The 21680-nt window shown below is 42.5% G+C and overlaps 1 protein-coding gene across 9 annotated transcripts in view; it reads left to right on the top strand.

Moving 5' to 3' along the window:
- RAPGEF4 (Rap guanine nucleotide exchange factor 4) overlaps window positions 1-21680 on the top strand; it is a 299086-nt gene that overhangs the window by 256549 nt on the left and 20857 nt on the right. For all 9 annotated transcript variants that reach the window (XM_057743995.1, XM_057744000.1, XM_057743996.1 and 6 more), the window contains 9 exons: window positions 7194-7344; window positions 9034-9122; window positions 9880-9910; window positions 10132-10210; window positions 11366-11512; window positions 13417-13514; window positions 17809-17934; window positions 18341-18519; window positions 21400-21490. In XM_057743995.1, the coding sequence (XP_057599978.1) occupies window positions 7194-7344; window positions 9034-9122; window positions 9880-9910; window positions 10132-10210; window positions 11366-11512; window positions 13417-13514; window positions 17809-17934; window positions 18341-18519; window positions 21400-21490 (991 nt within the window). The remainder of the gene's footprint in view (window positions 1-7193; window positions 7345-9033; window positions 9123-9879; window positions 9911-10131; window positions 10211-11365; window positions 11513-13416; window positions 13515-17808; window positions 17935-18340; window positions 18520-21399; window positions 21491-21680) is intronic.

Here is a 21680-nt window from a genome sequence, read left to right as displayed (position 1 = left end):
AAAAGGATAGCCAAGAACCAAAGGCTTCTAAAAACACAGAGGTTTCTGAAAATCATTGAGGCAAAAAAAATATTCTTTTTTTAAATAAATAAATAAATTTATTTATTGGCAGAGTTGGGTCTTCGTTGCTGCTCTCGAGCCTCCTCTAGTTACGGAGAGCGCGAGCTACTCTTTGTTGTGGTGCACGGGCTTCTCATTGTGGTGGCTTCTCTTGTGGAGCATGGGCACTAGGTGTGTAGGCTTCAGTAGTTGTGGCATGTGGACTCAATAGCTGTGGTGCACAGGCTCAGTAGTTGTGGCGCACAGGCTTAGCTGCTCTGCGGCATGTGGGATCTTCCCTGACCAGGGCTCAAACCCATGTCCCCTGCCTTGGCAGGCAGATTCTTAACCACTGTGCCACCAGGGAAGTCCCAGAAAAAAAAATATTCTGAGCAAGAAAATGGGAAGCAGAAAGAGCTCCTGTGAGCTCCGAGTTAATAGGTGCACAAAAACTCAGGAGCAGCTGTGTTGCAGGAATAGCATCACAGAGTTAAACCCAGAATTGCCTGGTCTTATGAAAAATTCCAAAGGCATCCATTTAAAGATTTTGAATTACTTGCAGAGGGGATCAGTGATAATTGTGATCGATAACCTTTAACTGAGCACCTAATATGTCTCAGACACCCTTCTACATGGTTTACCAGTATTGCCTCATTTCTTCCTTAACAGCAATCCTATAAAGCTTACTGATAATGGAGAGACTGAGGCTCTAAATGGTCACTTAACTGACCAAGGGTCTCACAGTTGATAAGTGGGGAAGCCAAGAGGTGAATCCAGACGGTCTAATTATAGAATTTGCATTCCCAAGCACATGCTGCATCAAGGAAGGAGTAGACTTGGTGCTCAGGGTGTGGGGATGCCCCACAAAGTCAAGCAGGGTAGTATAGAGGCCCATAACACAGTGGGAAAAGCAAGAGCTCTGAAGTCAGAGGACCTGTGTTTAAGACCTCATCTTACAAGCTATATTACTTGGCAATTATCCTTAACCTCTCTGAACCCCATCTATATAGTAGGGGTAATTATACCTGCCCTACCCACCTCATCAGGTTGTTGCAAAGATCAAATGAGGCTATGTGTGTGAAAGTACATTATAAACCTTAAAACCCTGTATAAATATTGCCCCCCTATAAATAAATGATTGTACCATGATGAGAAGACTATGTCGTAAGATAAAAAATGTGCAAAAGCTTTGTCTAGTCAGTGGGCAGATGACCCCCAAAGTTTGTTTTCAGCTTCAAGCAGAGATCCTGTATGCAAAGCAGGGTTTTAAAAAACAACAACATTGAAGAGTATCAGTTTGAATGTTGATAAGTGTTTTATAAATAGCTGCATAATTAGCATGTACTTACTGCAAAAAGTATACATAATATTTTATTCCCTGTTGTAGGCTGTAATGAATCTGCTGCCTCTACATCCTAGGAGGTTTTCACTTACTTTCCCCCTGATAATTTTAATACATGGAACCATTATTAGCTGAATTAAGAATAAGTAAATGAGCAGTAAAAAAAAAAAATACAGAAAAATTACAGGTGCCTGTGGTGAGTAAGATAATAACTAGGTAAAAATATATGAAATAATTACAGTGTTTGAACGGCAGAGCCGGCATGAGGAAAATGACTCAATGGAATATTAAACTTGCTGTTGGCAGGGTAGAAAGACTCTGTGGCCTTCACCTCTTCTGATTCTCAGCCCTAATACCTCACTGAAAACAGATCCATTTTGTCCTCATTCATGTCTATATGATGTCAAAGGAGCCGGGCCGTTTCGATGAAGATGTAGTCATTCTGAAAGCCTGTGGTCCTATAGACTAAATACCCAATAACTAAAAGGTTCTGTTTAAAAGCTGTACCAGAATTTGGTATATGTTGTAGACTTACTCAACCTGGCAACATCGAATATGAACTTATTTAGAATGTATCTATGATCTGTGTTTGATATCTCCACAAAATGGAATTTCAGGTAATTTAAAGAGGTTTAAAGAGCTGTGACATTCTGGGAGGAAAAAAGTTTAAAGAAAATTCTATTATATGTAGCACTCCAAATAGTGTCATTGAATAGTTTAAGGTAAACATTTGAAGCTTTTTATGTTTCATGTGCCCAGTCTTTGATTAGGAAATGTAGAGATTCACACTGAATTTAAGACATAGTTCCTGCAGTTAAGGATTCTTTTTTTTTGTATTTGTTTTGTTTTTTCATGAAGTATAGTTAATTTACAATGTTGTGTTAGTTTCAAGTGTACAGCAAAGTGATTCAGTTATAGATATATGTATTCTTTTTCAGATCCTTTTCCATTATAGATTATTACAAGATACTGAGTATAGTTCCCTGTGCTATACAGTACGTCCTTGTTGATTATCTATTTTATATATTGTAGTGCGTATATGTTAATGCCAAACTCCTAATTTATCTCTCCCCACCCCACCCCTATCCCCTTTGGTAACCATAAGTTTGTTTTCTATGTCTGTGGTCTGTGGGTCTATATCTGTTTTGTATGTAAGTTCATTTGTACCTTTTTTTTAGATTACACGTTATAAGTGATATCATATGATATTTGTCTTTTTCTGACTTACTTCACTTTGATATGATAATCTCTAGGTCCATCTCTGTTGCTAAAGGATTCTGATTTAATGCTCTTGGATGGTGAAAAGTCTTATTACCATAATGAGAAACCTCAAATTAGGATTTGAATCATCAATAGTTTAAGAGTGTCTGGTCTGACTACTATGTATAAAATAGATAACTACTGAGAACCTACTGTGTAGCACAGGGAACTCTACTCAGTGCTCTGTGGTGACCTAAATGGGAAGGAAATCCAAAAAGAGGGGATATATACATATAGCTGATTCACTTTGCTGTACAGCAGAAACTAACACAACATTGTAAGCCAACTATACTCCAATAAAAATTAAAAAATTAAAAAAAGAACAACCAGAAGAAAAAAAAAAGAATGTCTGATCTGGTTAGTAGTGGTGAGCCATTGCTTTCTAAATCAACAGGCATTGGACAAGAGAACTTGTTGAAATGACAGCAGAGAGGGTCTAGTTCAGACCTGAGGGATCCTGCCTGGCTGACTCCCAGATTGTCAAGGTTGCAGCAATTAACTCTTGGTTTTCTGTATGTGTTTTGTCTTCTTTGAGGGCTTTTGGGGATCAGTTCTACATCTCAGATGGGTTTCCCTGTTATCCAACAAACTTCTAAGTCACCTAATTCTGCTGCATAATATATGTTTGGATAAAGAAATAATAATATTAAACAAACACAATAACAAAAACAAGTCAACAAACTACTGGGGAGGGAGGTAAGAGAACTGAGTTCTAGTTCGAAGAATTCCATTGATAAATTCAGAAAAATCACTTCACCTCATTCTGCCTATTCCCTTACCTCTAAAAGGGTGGCGTTGAAGGAGATAAAATCAAAGGGCTTTTGCATCTCAGATTCTATGATTCCGTGAATCATCTGAAATCAACTCAGTATATGAGTGATGAGTTTGGCCACTTTGACTATTATGGCCTTTTCTTCATTGTGTTAAAGTAACAATTAAGGGAATAATTCCGGATTCTCCTACAGACTTTAGACTAGCGCTTTATGAGATACCAGAATCAGATACCAGAACCATGTTATCCTTCTGTGACTTCTTCCCATGAGTTCAAGCAGCCACATTGCTTCTTACCAGAACCCAACTGTCATGATATCATGAGTCATGACCTTATTCTATACAAGTATTTCCTGATCACATGACAAAACCATTAGATTATTATGTGTTTGGTAGTCTTTACTTACCTACTCTTGAAATAGACATTAGCTAAATACGAGGGTGAGTCAAAACTTATCTGCACTCCGGTTATATTAAAACTTCTGTAAATGCTACAGCCAGAGTGTGGACAATTTTTGACTCACCCTCATATGTGTTTCAGATGGTGTTCTTCATATGTCAAAAATGTGTGTGGTATGTGTTAATAATCCTTTCTAAACTGTTATTCGTGCTGGATAAGAGTTAGATTTGTATTCCACATAGGACTTTCGCCATCAAATGGTTAGTGCATTATTATTCCAGTTTTAGCCACAGAAAGTAATGGCTTCTGCAGCCTTTCCGATGTGTGTGAATTTACGAACATAATATATTTGAAATGTTACTCTTGTTAGGTTGCATTTTTGACATCATTTTGAGACAAGGGACTTGGTGGGATATTCTTTACTCAGTAGCTGCTATCTGAAGGGCATATAGTTTTTTCTCTCTCCCTTTTTTTGTAAATGTTTTTAGTTAAATAAAATCTAAAAATCACATAAATATTCTAAAAACCTGGGGAGATTGTTATGGAAATAAATAGAAGCACCAGCACCTCACCTGTAACTATTTCAGATAAATCAATTACAGGTAGAGTCTTCTCTGTGTCTCCTGAGAATCTGATTCAGCAGACTGTTGAGGAATGGAACGGTGTGTTGCCTGTGGAGGGGCCAAATCCTTGAGCACATGCCTGGATTCAGCTATAAAAATACTGTTTCTCCCAACTCCACCTTAGTGAATAAACACCTGAAAGGGGAAAGGCAAAACTTTGTGAAACAAATCAGTGCTCCCTTTTGTTTTTTTCCAGAGGTAAAGATAACTTTCACGAGAAAAAAGAGAAAGCCTCTTCCTAGTCCCTCTGGATTCAGTCAGTTCTAGTTCCCAGGTGGCTGTGGAGCTATACATGAAGAGTGGTGGGCACTCAGCCCTTGGTTTTGGGACTGGACATGCTGAGTCAGCTCTAGGAAACTAGGAACTTCAGCATAAAATTACAGAGGGGAGGAAGGAAGGAAGGCAGTAAGGAAGGAAAGACGAAAGAGAGAGAGAGAGAGAGAAGGAGAAATCTCTTTCCCATTAGGATTTCTGCTTCCCAGGTTCAATTGCTGGTAACAATTTCATGAACCCAAGCACCAATGTGTAGTCCCTATAGTCACTGTCTGGGCCGTGGGGATGGCCATAAGAGCCCTGTCTGGATTTATAAGCCCTGTCATTTACTCACTGAACATCCTTGGGCAGAACTCCTCTCTGACCCTCAGTCTCCTCATCTGTAAATATTTACCCTTCAGGTTTGTGGAGAGCATCACATGATCATGTAAGCACATTGAGCATATTTATTATAAACTGTAAAGCCCAGCCCACATTTGAAGTGTTCATCATGTTAATCCTTCCAATCATGTGTTCTATCTTTTATTGTAGACAAAAGACAAATTTCCCCAGCAGGAGAGAAGACAAGAAAAATCTTTGTCCTGACCCACAAAGACAATGACAGTTTAGTCATCCTACACTAGGCCCTATAAATTAGCCACAGGTGTGCAGCTGATGTCTCTGGGTCCAACATACAAGCGTTTGTACTGCTTCCTTGAGTCCAAGTCAAGATAACCTGGAAAGTTAGAATTATATCCATTTAACTATCAGCTAGATATTTCATACCATTTCAGCCTCATGCAAGTAGGAAAGAATCTCTCTCACTCTCTTACTGACTTGTGGGTGAGTACATATTTTTCAATCAGTCAAGAATTACTCACTTGGTATACCCACCATGTGCCTAACTGTGCTGCTGGGTGGCCTAAAAAATAGTCTTCAAATGCAGTGCCCAGCATTGCAATTCTTTGGAAAGAAAAACTGAGTTATGTGTGCATACTCAGCAAGAGACCAAAGGGTTAATCAGAAAAGAAATAATTTTCACAGAAAGTGATATTTCTTCCCTTTTTTTATTGTAAGCTCAGAGAGAATTGTGGCAATACAGGTTGAGCAATTTTCTTTTTTATGAAGCCCGTGCTCAATGTATGAAAGCCACTTTGCAACCCATTTACATGCAGTAAACCTTTGCTTTAAAGTTCTGTCATTTACCTTGATCATGATTATTTATAGTCCCTTTAGAAAAGGCCCTGGACTGGTTTAGCTCCCAAGCACAGCACTGCCACAAGACAGTTTTCTATAGTGCCTTTTAAGTCATGGTTGTAAGCTAAGACATGCCCAGTCTTATAGCCAGGTATGAGGTGCATTGATGTTGTGTAATGCAGAATAAACTAGTTGGAATTAGGAGTCTTGGATTTAAAACCAGCTCTGCCCTCTCACTATGTGATTGTGGCCATTTACACTCCTTTGCTGTCAGTTTGCTCACTTGTGGAAAGAATGATGTTTTCATCACAAGACTATTAAGTAGGGCTTACCTGAGGAACTCTATGTGCAAGTTACAGTGTAAGTTATAAAGAAGAAATTATTTTATGAATGAATTGTCTATAATATGAACTACTATAAATCACCGAAAAAGACATGGTACGTCTAATCTAAAATCTTTCTTGATCACATACTATATCCTCCCTACTTTAATCCACAGAATAATGTAAACCGAGAGCAGGGACCTTCACCAGACACATATAGTAGACGCTAAAGCAAGCATCTGCTGTCTTAATGGATAAAATTTCTATGTAATGTCACTGTGCTAGGCATGGTACAGAACCCAAGAAAAATGACGTATGGTCCCTAGCCTCAAGGAACTTACAGTTAGGACAACTAGCCACTGAAGCTCGAAAAGCCAATAAGAGTTATGATTCTGAACAAGAGAAGAAAGGATGGCATAAAAAGTGTGTCTGAGTCCCTCACCAGAAGACAGATACAGCAGGAACCTTTCCTCGTCCTAACCCTGGGTGAGTTTAGCTACCTCCAGCCGCACTTCCTTCCCATGTACTTTTTGGATCATGGTTCCAGCAGGACTTGATGCCCACTCATAAGAGTTTAAATGAAGTGCATATGACGAAGAATTATAGAGATGTGTCCAGAATTGTGGGCGCCAACAAGAGGTGGCAAGGCACAACAGCAGGAAGTATTACCACCCCTAGAGGTGAAGGCAGGGCAGAGGGCAGGCAGGGAATGTGATGAGAGCCAGAGCTAGGCGCAACAAGAATCCTTCTCAACACAAAAGTGGTGGAGCGATGAAAGTCTAATTCTTTGGGCAACTATCAAGGCAAAGTCAGCTGGGTTTGTATGCATTTGTCCAGAATCTTTATGTGGATGAGGGCTTTCTTGAGAGCCTAAGGAAGGAATTCCATCAGTCCAAAAGGCAGGCTTTCTAAAGCTGGCATCTGTCACTCTGTCTTTGCAAGCAGCACAGTGAAATGGCTAAATATCTTCCTTGACTCCTTGGCACTTACCACGCACAGCCTTCACAAGGTACAGAACAAGAGAAGATGGATTATGCCCTCAACAATAAGAGGCGGGTCATCCGCTTGGTTCTGCAGTGGGCCACCACGTATGGAGACGTCCTACAAGAGGATGACGTGGCAATGGCTTTCCTGGAGGTACGGGGCGGGGCCGGGGGGGGGGAGTGTCATCCCTTCCAAGAATGCATCTTTGTCCCACAATGCAGGGACTACCTGTAGACATGGCAGCTTCCCCAGAGAGACTATAATTGCAAATTCTAGATTTTGTTAACATGTTCATTCATCACAAAGGTACTATAAGAAAAGTAAAGAAAAGCATCATCCATTATCCTGCCACTCTAATTCGATAACTGGTAGTAGCATTCTAATAATGTATTTTCATTTGGTTGTTTTCTTTGTTATATCTCCTGTAGTTGTAATCACATAGTACCCATCGTTTTACAAGCCGCTTTTTCCACTTTATGTAAGGATTTTTCCATGTCAGGAGAGTCTTTCTAATAAAAATTTCTCATGGCCTTTGAATAGCTATGCCACAGATATAATTTTGTTCCCATATTGTTGAATATTTACATCATGTCCATTTTTACCTTCCTAGAATAACAGCGTACTGAACATTTTTGTTCAAACGGGTCTATCCTTGGTTATATTCCTAGAAGTGGGATTACTAGATCAAATGGTGGGTATTTTTGAGTAGAGTGAAGCAGATAACTTTACTGAGGAATTCCTGGGCCCGTGAGGTAGTTCTGAAGGGACATGATTTACTTTGTAAACACTGCTTTAAGCTGAACTTCCCCCTCTCTTTCCCATGGTGCCAGCCTGCATTACAGCATTGACCTGGGCATTTCATCCTTGGTGACTCACTCTGTCCTCCAAATCTGAGACGAGGACCTTACTTCTGTGCAGGCAAAAGGCAATGTGGCTTCTGTTTCAAACTTTATCAGTCTGTATGTTCAAGAATGAATTACCCAAAAGAAACATCCCCATTCTCTCCTTTTTACTCATGTCATTTGTCAGGCAGAGAAGTGAGGCTGGGAGGAAAGGTGGACGATGAGAGTCCCTCAAGGCTGTGGAATGAAGGATTTCGAAAATGTAGAGGAATCATAATAGCTTGGGTCATTGGGTCATGGCCTCTACCCATTGCCTCGAGTAAAGGACCATTTTGCAGATGAGCCAAAGTGGTGGTGAAGCCGCCGCGGCCACAGCTCTCAGCTGCTGCTGGGAAGGCGGTGCAGAGTCCAGAGTTGGTGACGTAGACTCTGTGCCGTGCTGAAAACCACGACTGTGCTTTTACTACCAACAGTTAACCGCACCTAGTGGTAAATATTGAATAAACAGCAAATACTAAAATAATATTCAAAAAAATACTAAAATTTCCCTGAAAAAACATTGAGGTGAAAACAGTGCTCTTAAAGGATAGACTATAAAATAACCCATTCCAGAACACTGCATTGCATTGCCTTTTGTATAAATATCGTATAAACAACTCACTTGCAATTTGAAATTTTTTTGAATTATTTTATGGTGGTAAAATGTATCAAACTGCGCTACTTTAATCATTCTTAAGCATACAATTCGGTGGCATTAATTACATTCACAGTGTAACACAAGCATCACCACCGTTGGTTTCCAAAATTGTTTCTCATTTGCAATTTTGAATTTAGACATGCCGTAATGTTTTCTTTTTCTTTTTTTGTCCCCAGTCCATGAAACCATGGTCTGGAGACGCGAGTAAGGCAGATGACATAGGGAGACGTCTTTGTTGCTCTTTACAGAATTGCGTATCTTTTGCAGTTCTTGTTAAAAGCCTGTGACCTTTGCCAATTACAGGAGTTTTATGTGTCTGTATCAGATGATGCCCGGATGATTGCTGCCCTCAAGGAGCAACTGCCCGAGTTGGAGAAGATTGTCAAGCACATGTAAGGAAGGGCTTGGCTTTGGGGTGTGCTTGTACCAAGTAAGTGCCTGCTGCCTCTCAATCACATCATCTTCCAAAAAGTCCTTTGCCTCCCCCCCGCCCCCCAAGAGGTGAAAGCTGGTTTTTCCACAGCCACACGGTGTTCTGATTTGAGTGATCTGGGCATTGGGTGAGGAGGTGCAATCAGGCCAGATGAGCAAAAGGACGGAGATCCTGCTCAGCTGCCTTCTGTGCTGGATGGCTGCCAGGAGAAAGCCTGGGGGAGCCAGACGTCCTCTTCGGGCAACTAACTCAATAAACGTGGGTCCCTTTGGTTCCAGGCAGTGAATCCAGTAATAAAGTGGTCAGTGGCATTTAAAGAAAGGTTGAGGAGCGTTACTCACATGGGAAATTCACTGTGTGCTACCGAAGCTGTTGATGGTGGATGTCTGTGTCCTCTCCGTGGAAACACAGAAGGTTTTCACATGCTGTTCCTTGAGCCATTGATTAAATACTAGCTACTAAATAGACCTTGAGAGGAGAAATCCTGGCTTTTAACATCCGTTCGACCAGGGATCTGCCTGTCACAAGAGCTGATCTCTTAGCTGTCTCCTCTGGGCTCTGGCCTCTCAGTATTAAAATGAGGAGGCTCATCTCGCCTCCTGAAGGGATGCTGTAGTTTCATTTTCTAACATAAGATTAAAATTATAAACAAATGAAACAATTTAAAATAATAGTACCAACAGTATTAAATGATGTGCTTTCTCTATTTCTCGTAGTTCAGAAGATGCAAAGGCTCCACAAAAGAAGGTCAGTGACAATGGATTAGGACTCTCTAATTGCGCCCTGTAGAATGACAGTTCTCCAGAAATATACTATTGCAGTAGATGACGGTGATGTCTTTGTAAATACAGAATATGGTTTCTTTACTTCTTCACCCTGACTGCTCCTCAGGCGTGTGTCCTCTGAGTCGCAAGTGTGCATCTGTCATTCTTTCCTTATGGCAGCTGCTGCCGTTATTCTTTTTACAGCACAAGGTTCTTTTGCAACAGTTCAACACAGGCGATGAGAGAGCCCAGAAGCGCCAGGCTATCCGTGGCTCTGACGAAGGTGAGAATGTCTTCCAATTTGTGTCGATTATTTAAAGTCAGAATAAAATCTTCCCCCTGGGAATCACCCCTTGGACCCACAGAATAGCTTTTCTTGGCTGTCCCTGTGCGCTCCAAATGGTTTGCTTAGAGGTGCCCTTTTGCATTCCAGTTATTTTTGTTCTTGAACTCTTGTGCCTGGAGCTGAGGTGCTTGTTCTCACTTCCTGATTCTGCCTCTTCCCCACTGCTACCTTTCCTTGAAGGAGAGGAAGATTATCTCAGGGACCAGTTGTCAAGGTGGCAGGAAGGTGGCTGGCGCTTTGCAGATGCCTCGCCCAGGTGGAGCACCAGAGTTACCTGCAGAGTGGGCCCCCGCCCAGGGGGCGCACTCTGGCCTGAGCACTGCCTCGTTAGCAGCCAGCAGGGAGGCACGGATGCTGCCTGTTATTGTTTGCTTGGTTAAGATTTCTCCGAAGAATCACAACCAAAATAAAATGATCATGATAAAGTCTTCATCTTAAGCCACAGCTGAATCTTGTAATTTAGGGGTGCCCCAAATTCAAGAATTACAGGAGCTGGAATTGCTTCCAGGATTTGTGTGTTCAGAGCTGAGCATGTGGGTGGTGCATACGGGTCCACGGAGCTAAACACCACGCAAGCCACGTGGCCTGCCTCGGAGTACACAAGCCAGGGAACAAGTGAGCAGCTACGTCAGCGAATGTTCCCAGCCCCAGGCGGAAGCACTTCTGTTTGCAGCGGTGTTAGTGTTGACTCCGCACCACCACACCAGGCAGCGGGAATCTAATAGTTTGTCCACAACACAGCACTGCCTGTATTGTGAAAAAGAAAGGCTTGCAGACAAGGGCAGACCCAGAGGACTGGCGTAAACATACTTCTCACTGTTTCCCACGATCGATGTGTGGGTTTTCCACAAATATCTGTTGTGCCTTTTGTAATTGGGGCTGGCAGTCGTGGACTATTCTTAGACCAACGCTAAGGTAAGAAGTTTTAGAAGGGGACAGGCGTAGGCATAAATGAGTGCAAATACATACGAATCTTAAGAATGGCAAGATAGGCAAATTTTGGAGCATGTCCAAACATTTTGCCTAGCTGATGTTTTTTTTTTTAAGAACTCCCAAGACCAATTTATCTTACTGTTGCTGTCTTCCCAATAGTTCTATTTAAGGTCTACTGCATGGACCACACCTACACAACCATCCGGGTGCCGGTGGCCGCCTCAGTGAAGGAAGTCCTCAGTGCAGTTGCCGACAAACTAGGCTCCGGGGAAGGCCTGATCATTGTCAAGATGAGCTCCGGAGGAGGTAATGGGCTTCTGCAAAGCAGAGTATCCCATCCAGACAGAACCCTGCCAGGAGTTAGCGTGGCCCTTCCAAGCTGATCCAAAGGGACACATTGGTGCTGTGTGTGCTCCCATAAGTAACAGAAATAAAGTGGTTCACTTTGCTGTACACCTGAAATAACCCAACACTGTAAATCAACTGTACTTCAGTTAAAAAAAAAAATAGGCCTTGGAGTTCTGAGAAATGTGGGCCCTAAGAGGGCACCAGGCTTTTCTAGCTAAAGGCCATAGGTTTTCACAAGTCTGAAGTTGGAGGTGGTCATAGGCTGGTTCTTTTCAGCTGGTGATGGTGTCCCTCCTTTCCCAGTAGAGAGGGCAGGAACTCAACTCATCAAACAAAACGAGAAGTGTTTCCCCCACAGGATTCCTTAACTACTCTATGCTTCCCTTAAATGTCTTATATTCATTCATCCTATATCTACCGGCTACTTAGTGTGGCTGTGACAGGAGAGGAGGCGTTGGACACAGCCTGTGCCCCCAAGCTGCTCGCAGGCTGGTGAGGAGGGACACGGGTAATAAACCATCACAGCCCGTGCCGGCAAGAGTTCTGGAAGGGTCTGCACGTGTCGCAGTGAGAGCCTGCAGAAGGGAGCCGTGAGGCTAGCTTATCCAGTAATGATTTGATAGTTGTCAGGGGAGCCTTCAGGATCAGGCGAGCCATTTCTGCTGTGTTTGAAGACAAATGATTCCACTGATGTAGGATTTTTATTTTATTTTATTTTATTTTGAGGTACACCGAAGTGAATCAGCTGTATTTATACATATACCCCCATATCCCCTCCCTTCCACGACTCCCTCCCACCCTCCCTGTCCCGGCCCTCCAAGGCATCACCCATCATCGTGTTGATCTCCCTTTGTTATACAGCAACTTCCCACTAGCTATCTATTTTACATTTGGTAGTGTATGTATGTCTATGCTGCTCTCTCTCTTTGTCCCAGCTTCCCCTTCGCACCTCCGCCCCCAGATGTAGGATTTTTAAATGCATCTTGGATTTCCAAGATATCCCCTTCCGTTTCTGTCCCCAGCGCACACGGCCCAGGACGTCTGTCAGCCATGGTGACCCCTGTGACACACTCTTGCCGTAGCTATCCCAGTGCCTCCTTCACCTCCTTCAGGTTTCCCCCTAAATGTCATTTTCTCATGGAGGCCCCCTCTTCCTTTCTTTGATTCCCTAAGATTCCCCCTTATACGTACTTGCCGGCCCCCTTCTCTGCTATGTTGTTTTCTCCTCCTCACTGCTCACTCTGATACACTACCACTGTCTGCATCCCTCACTATAATGTAAGCACTTCTGGGACTTTTTTTTTTCTCTCCGTATTTTCCCTTCTGTATCCTCAGTGCCTAGAGCAGTGTCCAGCATATAGTAAATGCTAAATAAATATTTACTGTATGAATTATTTTTTAAATATAGGAGACAATCTAATAATGCAGTTGCCCTTCAAATTAGGAAATGAGTGAAAAAACTGTAATAAATTTTACTTCTAAAGTCATGTGGGATCTCAGAAAGCCCCGAAGGTTTCTAAAAGTTACCTTGTCATCTCCAAAGTGCTGGGCGTTGTTACCATCTGGAAGCGTAGCTTGTTTTTAAATAGCAGGTGCAGTTTTTGTATGCAGCACTGGGTCAATTGACCCTTGGGTATTTCCATTCCTGTTTTGTGGTCATTTCTGATGGCATCCTGAGTGTCGTATGCCTGCATGAATGCCGCGTCTCTTTTATTCAGTGCGTCCCTTCAGGACTGTATTTTATGCAGTCGCTCTGCGTATTCCGGTAATTCACCAAGCTGGCAATTTGTTGGTGTGATGAGGGCAGTGCAGCAAATCTCAGGTGCATTTAATAGGCAATCTCATGCTTTTTATGTTCACAGAAAAGGTGGTGCTCAAACCTAATGATGTTTCAGTATTTACGACGCTCACCATTAATGGACGCCTGTTTGCTTGCCCGCGAGAGCAATTCGATTCACTGGTAGGTGTGGATGGCCGCCTCAGAGCAGCGTCTGCAATCAGAAAAACTTGTCTGCAGCTTAATTTTGCAGTCACATTGAAACTAGTTGCTAAAAAATCTTGAATGCTACTTGTCTTTTTCTTTTCTGCGGTCTATTAGGTAAGCCTCAGGTGTTCATTTGAGAGGCTCTGAGCTTTAGATTTTCCTTTGTGGAAATTCGCCAAGTAGCACCCCTATTGGGGCATAATTCAGCTTTCAGAACTCTTTGTAGTAATTCACCTCCTTGAAATGTCCCCGATTTAAATATTAATATTAAAAATCTGAGTACTTAGAGACCAAGATAGAAATAATTTTTTAAGACAAGATGTTGCAATTTATCCTACTCCTTAGGGGGATATAGAAATGCATTATGGCAAAGCCACTCTCCGGTCCAGGGAAAATGCTGTTCCCTGAAAGGGCTCTCTCCACCTGCGTAGGAAGTATCAGCGACCAGCCGTCTTTCCTCAGTCTCCAAAACACTGTTCCCAGCCCCACATAGCTCTCTGTGAGTAGAGGCTTAATCAGCCTGTGCTATTAGATGACTGGCTCTCTCTCCTTTATGCAGCTGGTAGGGTTCATTTCTATTTCTCCTGTAACAGGCATAGAAGTGAGGAGCTACTAGAGTATCTCAGAGAGCCTATGGGGCCAGTTCAGGGGCTAAAGGACTTGTTTTTCCCATCTTTAGATACATAAGACTTCTTTGCCAAGAAAGTGCAACATGATGCTACAGGGAAACTACACTGAGTTTTAGGGAGAGAATTTAACTACCTAAGTGATGCATGAATATATTTGGTTTAATCAGATCAGACATTACAGGTAGATCAAGATGCCCCTTCTTGGACTTTTTAGAGCTTGTTTCACCTCATCATGATTCTGACCTTCTGGTTTGAGGAGAGCTATTTTGTGCACTGTCTCATAGTGAAGCAGATTTTGCAACATCTTGGATTCACCTGGAGAGGAGCTTTGCAGATGGGCATTAGTTCTGCTCCTCCCTCATCCATCCAGCCCGTGAGCATCCTTGCCTCCCTCAGCCACCAGCGCTGTGTGATCTGAGTCTCCTCACAGTCCTCTTCATATATTTTTCATCATCTACCTTCATGGCTTTCTGAAAAATAAATGTTTCCCAGTGGTGAGGGAGCGGGGGGAGAGGGCTGGAGGGAGAGTGGTGTAAATGAGTCACACTGCCCTCTTCTGGAAGCAAAAGCCATCAAAAGCCAGTTTAGCCAGAGCCCTTCCAAAGGTGCTATATGATGTGTTTGCCACTCAGGGCTTGGGCCTCTCTTGCCAGCTGGTTCTTGGCTGCAGCGTCCAATGACGTGATGTATAGATGGAGAGTGTGGACCATCTCCAGCTCCCTGTAGGGCAGATACTAACTTTTTAAGCCTCTGTTTATTTGCACACAATCCTGCGGCCTTACAAGTTCATAGTCTTTGCTAGTCTTCCATTTTAAGGCTGGGGTAAGTGCAAGGAGTTTACTTGGCAGCAAGTACCCAGACGTGAACTTGCTTAGCTTCTTCCCTATCAGAGCTCTGCCATTCACTGGGCTGCCGGTTATGCTGTCATTTCTAAGGAGTGGTCGAGCCTTCCCTGCCTCACAGAGCTGTAGGCATGGAGCTCTTTTTCCGGCTTTCTAAAGATTCCTTCAGGACTGCCTGTCTCGGAAGAGCCATACACAGGATGACTCTGCAGTACAGAACATTGGCCAAACCTTTGATCCATCAACACATACTTACAAAGTGCCAGCTTCTGTGTGACACTAGACCAGTGTCCCAGAGCCTCTGTCCTTAAGACAATTTTGGTCAGATTGGGAGATGAAACTAATACAGACAGCTTGGAACAGAACAAATTGTAGTGCTGAAGTGTTGTCTGGAATTAGTAGAACACCAAGTTATCCTAGTTGCTTAAGGGCTTGGATTCTAGAGCTTTCCTTTCTTGACATTTTAAGCATAAATGTTAGCACAGAGCAACTCACAGTAAAACCCCATTGCACTGTAATTTGGTTCTAAGTACTTTTATCCATTCACTAGCTCCTGAGGTTTTTATTTAGGGCCTATATTATAATATCATTCCAGGCATTGTGGATGATTCTGGCTCTAGGATGATCTTGAAGATGAATCCATCATGGTCCTTGTGCTTCAGGGAGCTCATAGTATAGTGCGGGACACCAGAATGTAATGAGCATCCAATGTAACAGATGCCAGTGCAGAGCTAGGCACAGAGGTGTGGAACACGAGGAAAGAGGATGCTGGGGCAGCAGCTCTTAGTTTCCTCCTCTGGACAATGGGAGGGTAACAGTGCTATTCTCCCAATCACCACCATCCAGGCTTAACAGAGAAATCAGCTCTTAAAAAGAGCAGAGAGAGAGAGGATGAGTCTATAGGAGTCCTTTGCCTCTGTGTGGCTACTCTTCAGATCTGTCTGTGCAATGCAGACCCTACAGAGGCCCTGCTACGCTTCATCTGCAGGAAATTTCCACAGGGATATCTATGAGAAAATGGTCCAAGGAACTGCTTCCTTTGCGGCTAGCATGTAAATTCCCCATTTCAGATAGAGGAGCCCTCTGTGCTGCTCAGATTGCCTCTCTGGTGGTTCACAGAGGGAAGAGGTTAGGCTGCCCTTTGCTTGGTGAGCTCTGTTCACTCAAAAAAAAAGTAGATATTCAACAGGGGTTTCTGTTTTTCTCCCAAAAGGGATTCAGGATGATATCACAGCATCCGTGACTAAAAGAATTTTATGGCATTTTCCCTGTAGTTGTTGGGTTAATTTATCCCCTCTATAAAAAGCCATAAGACCTCAAGGGAAAGAGATAAGGAGTCAGACTGAGGAGAGAGCAAACCCAAGGAACAGAGGACAGGTCCACAGCAGAGCACATGGGCAAGAGGGAAGGCAGAATGTGCAAAGTCAGTCTGAGCCTGAGATAGACCTCACACCGAGCATTTAAAAGCTTCCCTGACAGTTCTACCTGAGACCTATCCTGCTTGAAACCGTTCTCCTTATTTGCTTTCATAAGCTACCTGCCCATCAGTTTTGTCTGTTTCATCTTTTAAAGCCCAGCTTCTTTCTCCAAGAAACTCTTCAGGCCACACTTTCACTGCAAACACCTACTAACTCTCAAAAAGCCCATTCATGTTCCCTCATCTGTTTTTCCATGTATCTGGGAGTCAGGTGTTTCTTGATGCTTCTAGCCATCCCTTTATGCCTGCAGATGAATGCCAGCAGCTGACTCTTGATTGATGTGCAGTGCAAGTTTTCAAATGCCCAGAATGCAATGGGCATTTACAGAATGTCAAGGTTACGGGTGATGATTATAATGGTGATGATAGAATATGAATGATATTAGTACTTCCAACCTAAATAGTGAATATCAAAATGCGTTTAGCATCATATTGGGGAAATTATCTTTTAATTTGTGTGACTTTTCTAACTTTAAACATATTATTATAAGTCAATAGGTATTAATATGTTATATATAAGTTTCTAATGTATACAAACCATTCATCTTATTAAGGAAAAGTGCCATAACTCATTTCCCATAAAATAAAAATAAGTAAGTTGGAAACTTTTGACCAATAGTCTTCCAGAAAGTAGCAGAGTTGTCTATGGCCATACCACCCTGAACGTGCCAGATCTTATCAGAAAGTAGCAGAGTTAGGTTTCTGATGCCTAGCCCCAAACACCATGACCATGTGACTATCATTCCTAGCTCAGCACCTCTCAGAAAGTGGAGGAATTGGACATCATATATAATCACAGGTAATCACAGAGCCCTAGTCACCTGGTACCCCAGGCAGTGTGTTATGAGAGATGGAGACGCAGCAACTGTACAACTGTCACCAGCCCCTGCAATAGTAAGTAGCGCTGTAGGTAAACATCCAAAACCGCCATGCCAGTACCTACTTTGGAATAGCTTCAGTGGGAAATAGGAGAAGAAAGTCCTTAAAAACCTCTTACATGTTTGCCAGGGTAAGGGAATCGTTTCCAGGGAGCTCCCAGGCTCATGTAGAAGAGAAGCTCCATGGGTCAATCTTCACTGAATCTTATTTGCTGTGGTCCACATTCTTCAATCAGTGGACTTGATTACAGTGGTGATGATTCCTATAAAGATGGCATGGAAGCAAGTGAGCATTAAGAGCAAAGGCATTTTTCTCCTCTGGGTAAAATCAAAGTTTCAAGATATTCCTGAAAGCATCTCCAGAATCTTTTCCTCTCAAAGTCCTGACAGCATTCAGCTTGTCTGTTTTGAGATTCTGATATATTTTCACATTATTATGCATAGACTCCCTTGCCAGAACAGGAGGGCCCAACTGTTGGAACAATGGGAACTTTCGAACTGATGAGCTCCAAAGATTTGGCATACCAGCTGACAATTTATGATTGGGAGCTCTTCAACTGTGTGCATGAGGTAAGCTGCTCCACTGAGACCATTCATTCACAGGTATCATAGCAATCCTGGATGCAGCCTGCAAATGTTAATATGTGCTGCAATGTGGAAGCCACATGAGAGTTCTTTTTAAGTATTGAGTATATTAATAAAGCCTGTTATGAAGCCTTTGAGTGTTAAAGAAAAATCTTTATGATTTACAGTAAGTTCTGTCTTCCTGAGAATATTAAGCCAATAGCACCTAGTTTATAGTTACAGATTCAACAAGCTTCATTGAGCCCTTAAGATCTTGAAGTTCAAGTTGAATCCCGGTCAGTGATAGTATTCCCATTTGCTGGCTGGTATCAATTTGTCCTGTCAAATGGAGGAGCCAAGCTGGTGTTTGGATTTAAAAACAAAGATGCGACATTGTTTTTCTTTCTTCTAGCTGGAGCTAATCTATCACACATTTGGAAGGCATCACTTTAAAAAGACCACAGCAAACTTGGACTTGTTCCTAAGGAGGTTTAATGAAATTCAGTTTTGGGTTGTCACTGAGATTTGCCTTTGTTCCCAGCCCAGCAAGCGTGTTCAGCTCTTAAAAAAATTCATTAAGATCGCGGCCCAGTAAGTATCACCTGCTTGGGGAGAGAGAAACATTTGAGCTGTGTTTTCATTTTGTCCCCTTACATTGCACCTTAAAAAGAAAAGTGAGATATAAAAGCTCTTTATGCACCGGGACCAACCACAGGGGCTTAAGAATCACTGAACTCTTGTGAAAGATGCGTTTTGTCTAGCTTTGGTAATATTTGACGCCAAGATATAAATTAACATCTTACAGCACTGATGCTCGAGTTAAAATCGAGACCTCTTTTTGCTCTGAGCTACTCAGACTTTGTGCCTCCTTCAGTGTAAATGACTTCTTCAGCAAACAAAGTTCTGCTGCACCCAGTTCTGTTTTAAAAGGCTGGGCAAGACAAGGTCTAACTTGACACGTTCTTGCCGGTAGAGGGCAGTGGGAACATGCGTGTACAACCGTGCGTCCAACTCAGCCAGGATAAAAGCCATAAAATGCATAAAGGCGAGCTAACCTGGTCCATGAAAATCATCTCCATAAACATCAGAAAAAGCAAGCATCTTATAAATATTCTATTTAACAGCACTTCGTGGGAATCAATTTATTTTCTGCAGGGGCCAGTTAGATTTCTCCCTGACATGAATTTAATCTTCTCCTGCCATTTAGATATGCCTGACAACCTCCTGTTTACTTCCATGTTTTTCGTATCACCACAATGCTAAAAATAAAATGCTAAATGCGGCTTGTGGCTAGGAGACTTCTTTCCTTTCTAAATGTAGGGAGCTCTAGCACAGGAAGGTGGGGAGCATGAGTGACCCCAGCTGGGCAGTTTTCTTGAGCCAAATAGTTTAGATCCCATACAGAGTCTGACTTCCACAGCTAAACAAAGACGCAAACACTGCTTGACATTTTACACATATCGGCTTGCCAAATGTCTTGAATTATTTTGCCAAAAGTTTGGGAGTTCAACGGGGTATCCAAATCCCTTGGATCCAAATGCTGGTATCTCTTAATTTAGAAAAGCTGCCTTTTCAAAGAAAGATTTGGTAAAATGTTGCTTAGGAATTTCTGGTTCAGAGTGCAGCCACTTTCCCCAGGAGCCTGAATAGGCTTATTGCAGGGGACGAATGCCTGCGTTTATTCGGAGGGAGATGACTGTGGAAGCGGTGACAGCATGTGCTTCCCTGCTAGCAGGAGCACATTCTTTCCTCGCCTTAGCTGGCAGTGCTGCGTGCAACAGGGGAGGAGAGAGGAAGTCTGCACACAAACGTGGAGACCAGAAAACCTCTGGGGGCCTAATCCTGCTGTTTTACAGAGCAACATAGGAGAACCTTTTTAAAAACTCAGGAATTTTTAAAATTTTTTGCCTTTCTTATCTCTCTTCCTTCTAATTATGGGTGGATGTGGCCTTCAGAATAAATTGGTTTATGTTATTTAACCATTATTTAAGCTGCACTGTCCTACACAGTAGAACTCTTCACATAACCCAGTTAGAGAAGATTGTAGATTCAGAAACCAAGATTTACATGAATGAGATCTAAACCTAGTGGCCGTTAGCACGTTTTGCATGATATTTTTAGAGAACTTCAATATATTCTGTTGAAGCTCTTTGACCTGCCCAGAACTTTGTGAAGTTGGGGGCCCAGATGTTATCCTTGCCTTTTACAGGTGAGGAGACGGAGGCAGAGAGAAACTTTGGGACTTACCTAGGGTGATAAAGTTAGTTGCTAACAGTGACCAGAGCAGTGAGCAGAAAGGAGGCCTGCAGTCCTGCCTGTCCTTTCATGAGCACACAGGTGGGACAAAGGCAAACATGTCCCTGACAGTCCTCACTGCCGTCAGCCTGGGGTCTGTGAAGTTGCTCTCGGCCTTTCACCTTAGAGCCGCAGCCGCAGCACAGGGCATGAGACCCGCCGTAGCGCCTCTAAATCTGTTTTCCCATTTCCACACAGACCATTTATGAATCACTCTGCAGGGAGAGCACAGGCAGCAAATGCAACAATTTAATTAGCCTTTTGCAAAAATGCTAACCAAACAAAATTTAATTATGATGTAGTTAACTTAGATAACCATATGGATTTGTGGTAAAGGACTTGCGCTCATTGCCAAATGAATTCATTTTTCCCTTTGCAAGAAGCCGGTATGAAGAAGTAGATGGTTCCTTTTTTTTTTTTTTTTTTTTTTTTTTAAGTTAAACCAAGTACCTGTGTTAAACATCGCATTCCAGTAAGAACCTTTGGTCTTGTTGCACAATATTCTTATTCCCAAATATATATTCAAAAAAGCTCATAATGGCATAAGGATAGATTCAAAAGGATCAGCTTCATTGACATTGGTAAAACAGAGAAAGTAAGGTTATTTTTTGGTCAGTTGTTTAGATATTATCTGTATAGGGATCATGATTTGTAAATGGATATTTTTCAACAAATTAGAAGCATTTGCACGGCAGGTAGAAGCCCTGGCGGCTGCAGCGGTGTGATTTCCTTAGTGCCCTTTCAAGTGCCAGAGCCTGAGGTATCCAGCTTCGGTCTGCAAGTCTGGAAGTCTCCAAGGACATTTTGCTTTCTCTCTTCCTAGCCTGTGAGATGTTTCCCTGCAGGTCCAACAAGGCTTTTAGCAAGGTTTGGGATTACAATAGCAATCCCTAGGGTAGGTGTCTTGAAATTCCTTCTCAAAACCTGAACCTCGATGGCCAAAACCATCACCTTTCTAAAATTACAGTGAGAAATCAAACAGCAGAACATGGTCACCCAAGTGGAACTTATACAGAGCATTAAATCTATCATTGCCTGTTCTCATAAAGGAGTCCTGATGAATATTCATGACCATCAGAAACGAGAACTCTAGTGTTTTTGGTGTGTGTGTGTGGTTTGTTTTTAATCTCGCTCAGAAGTGGCGTTGTACTCCAACACGTGCTTCTTGTGTTTCAGCTGTAAGGAGTACAAAAATCTCAATTCCTTTTTTGCCATCATCATGGGACTAAGTAATGTCGCTGTGAGCCGCCTGGCACTAACGTGGGAGGTAAGTGTCCGCTGAGATCCAGCTGCGACTTTTGCCTTAAGAGTAAAAACACAGGCTCGCCAGTGAGCTTTTTTTAATAGAAATATCACTCACACTGTGTAACAATGGAAAAGGTGTGGGACGCTTTGAGGGAGGTGACCTGTCTCCTTTTGCCTCAGAGTGTGAATTTTAAAAGGCATTGTCCTTCTGT

The sequence above is a fragment of the Hippopotamus amphibius genome, chromosome 8 (assembly GCF_030028045.1).
Source record: "Hippopotamus amphibius kiboko isolate mHipAmp2 chromosome 8, mHipAmp2.hap2, whole genome shotgun sequence".
Lineage (NCBI taxonomy): Eukaryota > Metazoa > Chordata > Mammalia > Artiodactyla > Hippopotamidae > Hippopotamus > Hippopotamus amphibius.
The sequence above is the reverse complement of the archived record's forward strand: the minus strand, read 5'-3'. Positions and strand labels throughout refer to the sequence as shown.